At 41.5% G+C, this 14,025-nt stretch overlaps 1 protein-coding gene across 1 annotated transcript; it reads right to left on the reverse strand.

The window, feature by feature from the left end:
- Window positions 1-10,122: 10,122 nt before the first annotated feature.
- On the reverse strand, window positions 10,123-13,869 carry socs3b (suppressor of cytokine signaling 3b). The gene is made up of 3 exons (XM_024285553.2): window positions 13,529-13,869; window positions 12,411-12,756; window positions 10,123-12,325 (listed from the first exon to the last, which is right to left on the reverse strand). The coding sequence occupies exons 2-3, from the start codon at window positions 12,537-12,539 to the stop codon at window positions 11,768-11,770; spliced, it is 687 nt and encodes a 228-aa protein (XP_024141321.1). The 5' UTR covers window positions 12,540-12,756; window positions 13,529-13,869; the 3' UTR covers window positions 10,123-11,767.
- Between the last annotated feature and the right edge of the window lie 156 nt (window positions 13,870-14,025).

Genomic DNA, 14,025 nt, shown 5'->3' on the forward strand with positions numbered 1-14,025 from the left:
TGAATGGATGGATGGATGGATAGTGCAATGGATAGATGGATGAATAGTTGAATAGATGGATGGATGGATGGATAGTTGGATGGAATGGATAGTTGGAATGGATGGATGGACAGTTGGATGGATGGATGGATGGACGGACGGACAGATAAATGGATGGATAGTTGGATGGATGGATGGATGGATGAATAGTGGAATGGATGGTGGAATGGATGAATAATGGAATTGATGGATGGATAGTGGTTTGGATAGTTGGATGGATGGATGAATAATGGAATGGGTGGATGGATAGTTGGATGGATGGATGGATAGTGGTTTGGATAGTTGGATGGATGGATGAATAATGGAATGGATGGATGGATAGTTGGATGGATGGACGGATCTAAAAAGCTAATGTTCTTTGGGTCCTATTCCTTCTCATTCTGATTATAAAAATGACTAATTCTGAGTAAAATTAATTCATTATGGGACTGTTGATGTCCACTAGGTTTCAGAATGCGGATTTTTTTTTTTAACAGTCACTTTGAAAAAATAATGGACTTTTTCTACTTCCTTTGAACAAATGACCAACAGCCTATGAGCTGATGTTACATGACAGAAGAGTTCTGGGCTGAACAGTTCCGTTTTACAGTGTAGCTTTCACCCTCAAACCAAAGAAGACTAAGAAATGTTAAAAAAGTTTGTTTACTACATGCACTAGTCCACCTAGTCAGTCATTAACCAGAATGTTATACAATGCTGAGAGCATTTTTGGCCTTTAAAAGCCTCAGCAGGAAGAGGCAAAACTGGAAAGACATTTTTATGGACTTACCGAAGATCCTTATGACCATTGCCAAGTTAATATCAGCACTAATTAGGGCCGAGCCACACAGCAAAGAGAAACCACTGTGTGCCAACAAGCAATAAAGATCTTAGGCAACTGTGCAGTGATTGTTTTATATCAGGTGAGCTGTTGTAAAATGTATTTGCATAGCCTGCAATTAAAAAGAAACCAAACAAAATGTGCACAGGAAAAGCTGTCCAATACTTTGCCCCGTCAACCTGGAGGAGGTGTAGTTGTTTTAGATATTAACAGGGCTGGTGTGTGTGGAAAATATGACAGGTGTGTCCTTTCAGTTGCTTGATTGTGTATTTAATCAGTTATTTTTACCATGTAAACAGAAACTTTTAAAACCATTACGTTTTTTTTAAAATCCACTCGAATGAAAGTCTGGTTTTTGGTGTTTTTAACTTTTTCTTGTGCCATTTTCTGATGATATAGAACACATAATAAGAAAATTAAGCTCAAAATTACCTTTCTGAGCATTTCGTTATTCAATTATAGGGAATAAGGAGCAGACGAAGAAATCCACTTGGAAAAAGCTTGTAGCTGTGACGTACATGCTGCTACGGCGAGACAAATAAATCCATGAATTGGCATCTGGCTCAAACTGTACAACTGACAGGGGCGGACTTACCATCAGGCAAAGGTAATCGATTGCCTGGGGCCCTTCCAACACCACGGGGGCCCCAGAGTCTAAAAAATGTCCACGCCCATTTTTACCTAAGTGTGTCCCAAAAAAACCCAAATTACTAAAATGGCATAAGACTGCTTGTGAGAAAGTGTTTCATCCTCTCCCAACCCTTCTGACGCAATGGAATATTCCAAGATAGTAAGCTAAGAAATACTAAAGATAAAAACAAAACAGAAAAGTAAGATGAAGTGTTGTAATGTGAAAAAAGCAAAAGGCAAGGAGAAAGCAAAACTTTTTTCGACACACTTCCTAAAAAGAAGGAAGACAAAACAGAAATAAAATAAATGAAAAACAACAGAATTATGAGAAAGCAGTCAAAATGTTGTGAAGACAAAATCATAGAATTGTGGGAAAAAGATCAAAATTTCTGGAGAGTAAAATCGTAAAATTTTGTCAAAAAATCCACAATTGTTTAATTAAATTAGAACTTAAATTTGAAAAAAAAAATCCTTTTAAAATGACAACTTTTTAAGTTGTAAATGTCTTATTTTTGTCTTAAATGCTGGCTTTTCATCTCATAATTTTAAGACTTTATTCTCGTGTATTTATAAATGTATTTTCTTTTATGGTGGTCCTAATACTTCATCATAAGAAAAGAAAAGGAGAGGAAAGGCGGAGGGGGCAGAAAATTGTCATTTTGAGAATTTTCATTGAAGCCACTCTATAGTGAACTTCTTTTTGAGTATTTTTTTTCCGTCTTTAGTCAAATCTGACTTAATTAATAATATAAACAGAGGTCCCTATGTTATTGCTGGGGCTCCCAAACTGCTAATGATGACCAGATAGCTCCAATATTGGTCGCCATTTTTTTTGTACCGGTAATGTTAGGTTGTGAGGGGCTGTAAGCTAGCAGCAGAGCAAGTAAACAGATGGACGGTGGGAAAAGGTGGGCGGTTACTCCATGCTAACATTCCCGCCCACAACTCTGAGGTTAAATTTAATGAACTATGTCATGGAAAGCGACACAAGTGTTTTGGTTTAGGCTAAAAACAGCATAATTACAAAGAAAAGACCACTGGGAATGCTTTTACGATAGATCAAAATATGATTAGAGTGGGAATTTAAGCAACATAAACAAAAGGTAAATTTTTGCTTTTCATTTTCAATAATTCAATCTTTATTTTTGCCTAAATTCGCCTGCAGCTCTCAGGGCAGCGGCGTGAGAAATACAGTCTAAGAAGGGCAGATGGGAAATTAAGGAGGTAATTGTAGATGTTGGGATACTGCACGTCTGGGAGCTTTTCAGTATTGCGTAAATCTGACCTCAGGTAGTCTTTAGGGGTTTATAATTTGCTGCTCCTTCAGTTTTATTCCAATTATAGCTGCACGATATACAAACTAAACACTAATCTGTGCGGAACCAATTGTATTTCCATTCAGTGGGCCTAAAGAGACCCATTCCGAACCACTGAAGCGTTCAAACGCTGGTGGCCACGATGTTAACTTTTGGTTGTATTTTATACAAAATGGGTTGTTTTTCAGTCTCCACATTCATCTTCGTTTTATAATGTAAAATTTGGCTCCGGTCTCGTTCTCTGTTCCACTAAATTTATAGAGAACAGTTTTCTTTGGAATTGCAGCCTCTTTTCCCAAAGTCCCACAGATGGCAAACTTGGGGAATGGTATTATTGTAAAATACACATCTGTGGGTTTCAATACCACAAGTGCAAAAACATTAATGACAGCAGGCCTTATCATTGAGATTTGCTCATGCACCTTGTCCTTCATTCAGACATCTGATTGCTTCTTTGTTTGCAGACTTTCCTGTCTGTCAGTTCTTCTGATCCCTCGGCTGTAACTATAGACCCTCGCCAGCCTGTGCAATCTTACTTCCGAGAACAGTCACTTCTGCAACATTCATTTTCCAGACCTTCAGCTTACCCCTCTGCATCAATGCTGACCCTCTTTTCACTCCTTCTCTTTATTCCCCTTTGTCCTCTTTTTTCTCTCTCTCTCTGGGAAGTCATGTGACTTCTCTGAAGCTGAGCCCTATAAACCTGCAGCACTTTGGGGAACTGATAGGCTCCAGCATTCAGCTGCTGCATGCACTGAATGCTGAATATGCATGCAAAGTAACACATGCAGTGGACACAGCTGCAGATTCCAGTTCCCCATAATTTGGAGGTTGCAGAAAACTCATTTGTTTTGCATAATCTTACTGATTATATGTTATAAAATTTAGCGTAGCAGTTCTAAACAGAAAACTGCTCACCTAGTTTGGGGTTAAATATATCACATTTCACTCAATTTGTAATTTAAAAAAAATAAGAAATTTTATGAATATATAAGAAAAATCCAAGAATCTGATATGGATTTGACTAATTTCTTTCATCTAGGCGCAGATTTTAATTCTGTAGATGTGGCTCAATAAAAAACATTCATATTGATCAATGTCAAATGAAATACCTCCAAAACCGGTACATTTGAGTCCATTCAAGCACGTTGAATGCTGGAAAAAATGGACAAACAACACAAATACATGTAGCTGTATTCATCTTTTAAACATTATTTTGGAAGAGTATTTCGTTTTGGCCACCTGGGAACGGCCAAGTCCACAAATTTCTCAACAGCAGATGGAAATTTCTGTAAAAATTCTAGGCTGCCATATTTTATCCTCATCAGAATAATGAGTCACGCATGACTGAGTCCTGGGAACGTCATTTTATTTTCACTTACTTAATGGATAAGCAGAGTTTTTGTACAGATGTTGCAACTTCTTAAAGGAGGAAACATATTTACCCTGGTGAGCCCACTTTTCATAGAAAGTGTAACTTGTGTTCACCCCTTGTTTTCATGGCAAGCCGCAAAGTTCAAGGCGGGTTTTAGATTTACATTCATGTGCCAGGATGTGTTGTTAGTAAATGAAACTGGACGTGGAAAATGTACCATAATTGACTGTCATCTTAACCAGTCAGCTATCTTGAAAGTAGGTCATAAACAAAAATGTTACCCCCTTGTTTTAGGACTGTCCCTTAAACAGGAAGTAAAAATCACCGACTGTCATCAAGAGGCATCAAATGATGATGATAACTCCCCAAACTATGTTTAATATTTCAACAATTTCTCTTTATGAACTTTTTGTGGGCCGTGCGATAGACCCGTTCAGGTGTACCCCGCCTTCACCCTAAAGTAGACACCACCATGACCTTCCCTTAACAAACCAAAAGTAGAAGATGGATACATAGAGGTATGCCTTAATCTGCCCAAAGATCTCACCTTCCTGATTACATTTTTTCATGAGCAAGTTTGTTTGGCGTCTGTCATCAGACTATGCTGTTGACTGTGAGCAATTCATTGACACAGAAAAATGAATCGTGGCTTCTACGTGCAGTATATTGTGAACTATTACAAAACATTCATGCTGCAATTAGGTGCAACCGGGAACTCAGAATTTCAGATTTCCGGCCAGGAAAAATTGAATTTCACAATATGTTGAATATCCGAGTTGGTGAAGAAAAACATCTTCAACTTCCAACTTCTCTATTTCAAAGAAAAAAGTTAGAAAATATCCCATAGCAAAGTGTGGTACACTTGAAGTTTATTTTATTAAGTGCGCTTAAAGGTATAACTATAGATAGACCATGTCCATGTAGTGTACGAAGTATACTACCTGAATACTTCTTTAGACTGAATTGGGAATTTTTATGTTTGCAAAGCATAGATAGTACACAAAAAATAAACTTCAAGTTTACTGCTGCCCTTTTCGGCCTAGACTAAGTATACTTGTGGTACACTTGGGCTATTTTTTTTGCTAGAGCTCTTATTTAGGGGTGTGGGAAAAAAAATCGATCTGTCAATATATCACAATACTTCATTTGGTGATACTTGTATCGATTTAAAAGGCTGACAATGTGATAATTAATTAATTAATTAATTATGAGTGTCCTTCAGCTTCTTACTTTTGTTTTCCACCTAATCCCCCGACTACTAGTACTGGATAGGATACATTAAACAATGTTGGAAATAAACCGCACTCTATTTCCTCAATCAGACTATTGAAAAGTCTATGTAAATGTGTGTTTTAAGCTTCCACATTCAAAACTTTCACGTTTGGGCATTGCTGCTCAATCTTATAGGTCTGTGGCGATTGGTTGTCAAAGCAGTTGAACTTTCACTAACCAGGGAGTCAGATTTGATAGTGACGCATGTAGTGTCCTTTTCAAAATATGGAAGTACCAATCATTTGAAAATTAATCATGGAGGAGAAATACTTGTGGCTTGAAATCTGTGGCACCAAGAGTTGTAATTGAGTTGTGAAAGAAAATCATTCGCAAAATTTGCTTCTCTTCTAAATCTCAGTACATGGCCTAGTATCGAGTCATGACAGTTCCATGTGAACACCATGGGCGGATGTTCCTGGTGTGTACATCACTTTTTTTTCTGGTGCCACTTATATGCGATTTAAAAAATAGATAGATAGCAACAACCACTAGGGCGTTGTAGGTGTGTGTCTCAGTATTTCCTACTGACAGTAGTGCTCAGTTTTACACTGGATTTGGCGGAATTGTTCCAATGAATTAAATGGATTAAGTTGACTAATTTAAAGTGAAAAAAAGTAGTTTCGTTGCTAGTATGTGCTTTATGGTTATCTGAATAATTGTTCAAATGTTGCACAATATACTAGATTCCATACATGTTTCATGGCGACCCCAAAATGGGACAAGCCGAAAGGTGAAGAAGAAGAAGAAGTGTTATAGTAGTGAAGAGTCCATATATTCATTCTATTATTCTGTCATTATGATTTTCCTTTACAGATGAAATATCCTGTATTTTGTTAAAGTTTTCCCAAAAGTACAACTTCTATATGATTTTTTTCCTTCCTTATTAAGTATTTTTTTGGCTGCAGCAACTTATACTCAAGTGACTTATAGTCAGAAAAATACATTTTTTTCTGTGTCCTCAAACAGTATTGAGGCTGAAAATTGCAGGACTGAACTCTCAAAGGTTCTGGAGCAACCTTGTTGCTCTGCAGCAGAAGGAGCTTGCAGGCGTTGCCATTCATTCATGACCAAACGGCGCTTACTCACCACATATGAATGTGCATATGGTAGTGTTTGAACTGATGTGCGTGTCTCCCTGCTCGTGTTGAGTTCAAATGGTGTGCGGGGCTGTTGGCTGGCCTCAGGGACAAACAGTGACACCTGAGAGTATGGAAGGGTTTGGTCTGAGTCCACGCTCTTACTGTAAGCCATTTGGCATTTGAGCCTTTCTGCCGCTACGCTCCTGCAGCTGTGAAAGGAGACCAACATTAAACCCTGACATTAAACAACACACGGGCCTAAGACAACACGTCTGACTGCTGCTGAGTTTTTGCTAATTATCTTTACCTGAACACGTTTTATTTGAGCTATGCTGAGGCACACCCATAAGTGTTTCGGGAAAAACCACTGACAACATTGCAAAAACGAAATCTTAAGAAGGAAAAAAAGACTCTTGTGTCAAGAAAAATGGTCTTGCAAGAAAAATAATCTTATCAAGAAAGTTGTTCAAAAGCGCAATAAACTTAGTTTGAGATAACATTTATTAGTGACTAGAATTTTCTTCTTAAAAAGGAATTCTTGGAAAATAATTTCTTTAACCTCATTGGAATTTTTTTTTTTTGCCTAGTTAAAGAAAATCTGAAAATGAGATAAGAATTTAAGGTTTGTTTCTATGTGGTCTCTTTTTGTTGTGTAATCATGTGAAAGTGAAGTTAATCAACAGAATTCATATGGGTCTTGATCAGGCCCAGATTCAAGCTGCCCTACCATAGGGTGCAGGGGGAATATTGGGGCGGGGGTGGGGTTTGCAAGTGCAGGTGTGCGTTCGGGGTGTCATAATCGCTCCAAGTCTCCAAGGGTGTATTCACACTGGAAAAAGGATTTGTTCTAGACCGGGTCCACTTAATTTGTTCCGGATCGAGTCCTAAACCCTACCAGAGATTTCTGTTCCGCATCAAAACTTGTAAACAAAACCACGTGACTAAAGATCTCTTTAGTCATTAGCAGGAGTTACAGGGGCGGGTTTGTCAGGATTGTTCACTTATTCAAACTTTTTATTTCGCTTATCGATTTTGAACATCTGTATGAAGGCCAGGTTGGTCATTTTTTACTGCTGCTTTGATACGGTGGAGGTGTGCTGCAAGGTAATAGGGATGCCACGGCTACGAGGTGTGCTAATAAGTCCTTATGACATGTAAATTGTTAAGAAAAGCAATGTGTATCACATTAAAAGTTTTTTTAATGAGCCTGCACTCATATGACCACATTTTAATGAGATGCTGTTGCATCGTTATTCCGCAATTGTCCGCTAATCGGCTTCGGTGGCAGTTATTTCGCTCTTGGACCATTTTGTATTCAGACAGAGGAATTTCAGAGCAAACCGAAGCTCAGTCCAATTGGAAAGAAACCGAGACCACCTCGAAAAATGGGTCAGAGAGTGGTTCCTGGTCCTGGAGCAGAGTTTGCTTGCGCATAGTCAGACTGAAACTTTGTTTCGGATTATTTGGAGAAACGAACTCTGATTCACTTTAACCAAATCAAATGTGTCCACTCTGAAAACACCCCAAAATGCTTAGAAAGCTATGCTATCATCATATCAGTTCATCTTGTCTTGCAATTTTCATGTTGAAAACTCTTCCTGAGACTACCCTTCGCTTTTACTGGACTTGGGACAGGCACAAGCAGGACACTAGTTTGTGCCCTTTTAATGTTCCATTTCTTCTATGTATGTCTGTCTGTTTATGTGTCCATCAATCCTTGTTTTTTGGTTGTGTGTGTGTTTTGTGTAATTTTTCTTTTCTTTATTTAATACTGGATTTTTGCAGGCTTTCTTATTTTGGAGGTAGTCATAGTTTTTAGGGCCTATATCCAGCCTTGATCTTAACGTCACAAGCAAAATCATACGTGCACCCAGGCTAGCTGAGTGCATTTCTGCATGCTTTCCACATGTGTTTTTATTGATCGGTTACACTTCCTCTGCTTTCTTGTCTTTTACACGCTGACGGTGAAGGAATGATGGAATGCTGAGGGTAAATCTCCAGCTTCCTGTAAGCCGGTCTGGCTTTATCAGAAGCAGGCGGTGACAATGCTTGAGCTGATGGGCCAACCAAACATCTTACTGTACAGACCGATCAGGCGGCAAACAGCAACAGCCTTCCAGGAAGAAATAATCAGCAAACTGGAGGCCCCTTCCGGGAATGCTGCAGCCCATTGCCAGTTGTAAGGCGTTTTACTAACCTCGGAATATTTCTTTCCACCTTTATGGTTGGACAATCCCTCAGAAAATCAGATGGTCATCAGTTTTCAAAATGAGGTGCCCCTGTCAAAACCAAGCACACCCGCTGAACTGGCCGTCCACAACTGTTGAGCTGATTCATTTTTTTTCCATAACCCGAATAAATGAGTCATAGTGGAAAGACTTTGTGCAAGTGTGTGAGATTCACTCCAGCTCATAAGGACACAGGGAAAAATATTCCATCCGTGCTCACCAGGCAACATAGAATGAGTCAGAGAGAGCTGAGCTGGCTTATTTAGACAATGTGTTTGTGTGAGAAACTGGATTTTTTTTGTTGAATTTTGGGAAAAGGGCTTACTCATTTGTTTGTCCTTCAACTTGCGTCATTTTCGACGGGAAAACCTTCTCAGTTTCCCTTTTTTAAACAAACAGACCCGTGCCACTCATATTGCACGCAAATATCAAGTGGCAAAGTAAATAAAAAAAGCAATTAAAGTTTCGAAATGATTTAAGGTAGGCTTATCCGTGGTCATGATATGACTTTGAGATTTTCTTTTTTGGAATGGGATAGCTACTCCTTGGTGCTGCCTCATCTATCACACAAAAACCCCCTCATTCACTCCTTCTCATACACTAACACCAGGCAAGCCGTAAAAACTCAACTCAATTAAAGTGCCTCTTTCCTGGAAGCCAGCCTCAGACAGAGCACAAGGTATGCAGGGAATGGGAACCGTGTGTGCGCAGACGGACAGATGGTGGAGGTGCTGCAACAGAAACGGAGAAACTCAAGCTTCCCGAACTGCAATCTGGCTTGACCAAGCACTCGCATGGCACTTAAAACCGCAGACTGCCATAAATCTCCTCCACGCGCACCCTTTCACCTTACTGACCACACGCGCGCACTCCCCAGAGGACATCGTCTTCTCTGCGCCTGTCAGGCAGGATGCAGAGAACCCCGCTGCATTCCTTTCCCGTTAGGTCCAGCCCAGCGTGAGCTTTCTGCACAGTCAAAGGTTGTGTGTGATGGAGCAACCTGGGAACCCCTTCGCTGCGAGATTGCCCCACAAGGCTTTACTCAAGAAAATAAGAAGTGAGCATTCACGTTTTTTTGCGTCAAATGTCCTGACTGCTAAATACACACTGCTTTGTTGAAAGAGGAAATCCCATTTGTCACAAAAATAATCTTAAGGCTGGAACTTCTTTACAAAGTTTGAAATGTCAATATTGACTCAAGAGGGAGAAAAGAGGTAAAGGAGGAAAAGCCAAGTAACACAAAAAGCATAGACTTTTTTAAAAATAGTGCTCTTTAATATAAATTATTTTTAATATTTTAGAAATATAAATATGTGCAACGTTCCTGTTTTTCTTTTTCTCATTTGTTTCGTAATGTTTAGTCATTTCGGATGTTTCAGCTTGTTTTTTTTCTTTCTTTTTTTTTGCCAGACTAGTGGCCAGCCTTTTAGCAAGAGTCTTTATAAAAGACAAATGATTTACCTACACATGGTCCACTGCTGTAGCACATGTACATAAAAAAACTACTTTGTGGATATGGGGGAAGAGTTAAAACCCAGATCTGTCCTGTGATTTAATGCGCCTATTGAAAAAAAAAGGGTTTAAAAAACAATAAACGGCGCAGAAAATGTTCTCCCTTCTAGATCTAAAGTAGAGGAGGGCAAATAGAAAAGACTAAACCTTTAGGTCTCCTTTTTTTGCAGGGAATTTTTCACTTTTTTTCTATCATGCAGGCAAAACCAAGACTTGTCTCCTTCTCCGAGAAAAAAAATGTGGTAAAAAAAGCCCACATTTTGCTAAAAAGCTCTGCTGGAAAGGGGGAGAACAAAGACGGGAGTGAAGAAAAAGCTGTTCACCTGAGAGGGCCTAAGAGGCACAATTGAGACTAAACTGAGACTTTTCTTTTATCGCCTGTTTTGTTTACAGGAGCACTGTCCCCGTTGAACTCTTATCCTCAATCACATCAGTGTTTTTGTTAGGCTGTATACCGGTATGTCTCCTCCCCTTCTCCACCACCCTGCTTCTCCATCCTCTTCAATTTCCCTTTTCTAATCTCTTTCCCGCTCGCCATTCTCCTCCTTCTTCTCCTCCTTCTTCTTCTTCTTCTCCCCCCTAAGCAAACTCTCCCTTATCTCTGGGATCATTGTCAATTCCCAGTGAGCTTTACAGTGTCGCTGACATTTTTCCACCCAGTCAGGACAAAAATAAAGTTCTGCTTCTTTGTTTAGTCCCACCCAAAGCTTTTGTGCCAGTAACAAGCTTTTGTCTCCGTGACAGTAGTCTGTTTTCTGTCACATCAAAAATAGGGATTATTGGAAAAAGGGGAAAAAAAGTGGAAAAGGAGAAAAATGCTTGGTAATGTTATTTTTTTTTGTCCCACTCTAACAAAACTTCATAATAGCCTGTACCTGCATGTTTGTGTGTAGTTAGCGTGCATTGTACTTCCCACAAATGTGGCAACATTTGCGAGAAATGGCAATGGAAATTTGCGCCCTCACCACAACACAAAAACATTCGTCCCAAACAAATAATGGAGGTCATGTTCCACGTTTAGGCTTTTCTGTTTTGCCCCCCTATCCATTCTGATTCACTCCCTCTCAGCATCTTCTCTCTTGTTGCAAATATTACAGAGGGGAGGTCTTTGAACCTGTGAAACCCGCTGGCGTATCGAACAAGCCTTTGCGGTTTACATCGACCAATCAAGTTAATCTTCTACGAGGCTTTGCTCTGCGTCTGAGCGAGACAAACGATGGCCTGCTGACCTTCATCTGCTACTCATGTTAGTTTTTCCAAAGGCAGGAATGAAGAGAGAATCTCACTCCTAATCCACAACTAGGTAGAAAGTTTATACCGTTCATTTAAAAAAATCTGCCATTGGCTGACTCTTCCCATAGGAAAAACTGGCCTTATTTTAGTATCTTAGGCTCAGTTTGGTCAGTCAGTGATGGCGCCAACATTCTATTAAACGTCGGCGGCTGTTCTGTTCTGTGCTGTCCGTCAGGCCTCTCATCCATTGCAGATCCTGTCAGTCAAATTGGAGCATCATAGGCCTCTAGGAAGTCTCTGAGCGTGCTGGGGATGTCCTCGGTCCCCGTCCCCGCCATGCCTCTGTCGTTCAGCGTCCTCCTGCACATGTGCTGCAGAGTTGACAGAGAGGTGCAGAGGGGTCGCTGTAACTCCAGGGGGATCTTCTCTCCCGCCGTGTGAATCAAATACACGTTTTGTCCCCTCTTCTTCGTCGTCTCTTCCGAACCGCCTCCACTCGCTTTGTCTCGGGCACCTCCGGCGTCCGTCCCTTTCCCCATGAAGTGTGCAATGAGCTTCAGCACACAGTCAAAACGCGGGATCCTCTGGGTGCTCTGAGGGTCCGGTTGAAGGAAGAAGCCGCCCTCGCCGCTGTGTATGCGCAGGTTCCTCGTTCCCAGGGTGGTCTTCACAGACAGCGTGAAGAAGTAGTGATGATCTGACGAGTCCCGGATCAGGAAAGTCCCAGGGGGTTCAGAGCGCAACAGTGTGCTGGCTTCTCTGCCCCCAAGAGCCCCCCAGTAAAAGCCACTCTCTTGAAGCTTATGAAAAGCACACATCACCTGTACCAAAAAAAAAAAAGAAATAAGTGTTATGATCTTTGGAAAATAAACCGCCACGTCTCTGAAAACATTAGACGAGACTCACCTGTTTGTAGTGTTCATGCGAGCCGAAGGGTTTGAAGTGATGGGGGGTGAGGTTTGACCCCTGAACCTTGTCCTCCGAGGTGGAGGCGGCGCTCATAGTGAGAAAGTTGCGTCCACTGAGAGCTACCATGGCGCCATTGCCCCCTGCCTCTGCCAAGCGGTCGAGAGGCAGGGGGCCGAGAGCGGGAGCTTCGGGGTGGGCAGGAGGCGGGGAGCTTGAAGCGGAGGGAGAAGGGATGGAGAGGGGAGTGGGTGAGGGCGTGGGGGTCACGCACCGGGTCCAGGGCCCCGGGGAGGAGGAGTTTGATGCATCCAGAGAGTGGCTGTGAGAGAACACCTAAACCCAGCTGCAAGGGAGGAGGAAGAAGAAGGGATGGAGCACTCATTTAGTACCTTTTTTTAGCCTAAAGACAAGAAAAGAATATCACGTTTACTCATTCATAAGCAGTGGCACGAACAAATGACCACTTTGCCACAGTGGAGCTCTCAGTTTACCCCTCTAAAATGCACTTATCACGACTGAGACAAATGCAGATGGCAGGACTGGGCAACCAGCTGCAGGTTATATTTAGTGCAGATGAATCCTCTGCTTGCTTGTTTGCTGAATCTGCTGCTCTTGTCGTGCAGCCAGACAGCAACTGGATCCTGATTGCTTTCAATTGTCTTCGATCGGCGAGCCGCAACAAGGGATTTCTGAATCAGGGTCATTGTAAAAAAAAAATATTAATTATTTTTTTAAGTCTGCTGTACTTTTTTTATTAAATCACAATTCCCTTTTTTTGTTTTGTTTTTTTCTTCCAAAACGTGTCTGGTTTCACGCGCGCGTGAGATGGGATGCAGTCTTCGCAGGAATCCCTTGCGCACGCGGGCTACGGGAATTTAAGCCGTCCTCGCGGGACGGTGCAGGGCAGCCTGTGGGAGCAGGAGGCGCCATAACGGTTCACAACCACCGCCGGTGGGCAATTCAGCACCCCAAAATAAAGCCAAACAATCTCTATATTACCTGTTCTAGCCCATTTTAGCCTGAAATCCTACCTGACAGCATCTACCGTCAAACAAGTCGGACATCTTTTTTCCGCCTCCCCCTCCTCCTCTTTTGGAGGTCTTTTCCCAACTTACCGTCCGGATTCGTTCAGCGCCGTACCGCAGCCCCTCGTCGCCGAAGAAGAAAGGCGAACTACCCGAAAGTAGTGCTATCTGAGTGATTAAGTCAGGCATTAAAATCCAAAACGAGTATCCAAAAAGTCTGTGGGGTTCTTCTTTTCCCGAGCAGAGGAATGTGGCAGCAGCAGTGATATCTGCCGGACACCCTCTGATTCCGTGTGTGTGTGTGTGTGTGTGTTGGAAGGTTACTGGAGGCAGTTTCCAGTGAGTAAAGTCGATGTTCGTAAGGCTCCGCCCCCTCCGTTCAGAGGTGCTTCCAGTAAACGCACGCACGCTCGTGCCCGTGCACTCGTGCCCGCGCTCCGCGGTGGCAGATTGCCAATAAATAATAAGCGTGACCTTTGCCTCGCCGTTTCCTGGTACTGGCGGGTTCCCTTCTCGACAAGGTGAAAAAGTTAAAAGCTCTGGGCACAGCGCAATAAAATAATATATCATTTTATTTTATTACCGTT

The sequence above is a fragment of the Oryzias melastigma genome, linkage group LG19 (assembly GCF_002922805.2).
Source record: "Oryzias melastigma strain HK-1 linkage group LG19, ASM292280v2, whole genome shotgun sequence".
Lineage (NCBI taxonomy): Eukaryota > Metazoa > Chordata > Actinopteri > Beloniformes > Adrianichthyidae > Oryzias > Oryzias melastigma.

Bases quoted from the DNA above. Each gene is read 5' to 3' on its own strand.
- socs3b (XM_024285553.2), bottom strand. From the start codon at position 12,539: ATGGTAGCTCTCAGTGGACGCAACTTTCTCACTATGAGCGCCGCCTCC. The intron at 12,326-12,410 runs GTGAGTCTCGTC...TTTTTGGTACAG, and splicing joins CGCATGAACACTACAAACAG to GTGATGTGTGCTTTTCATAA.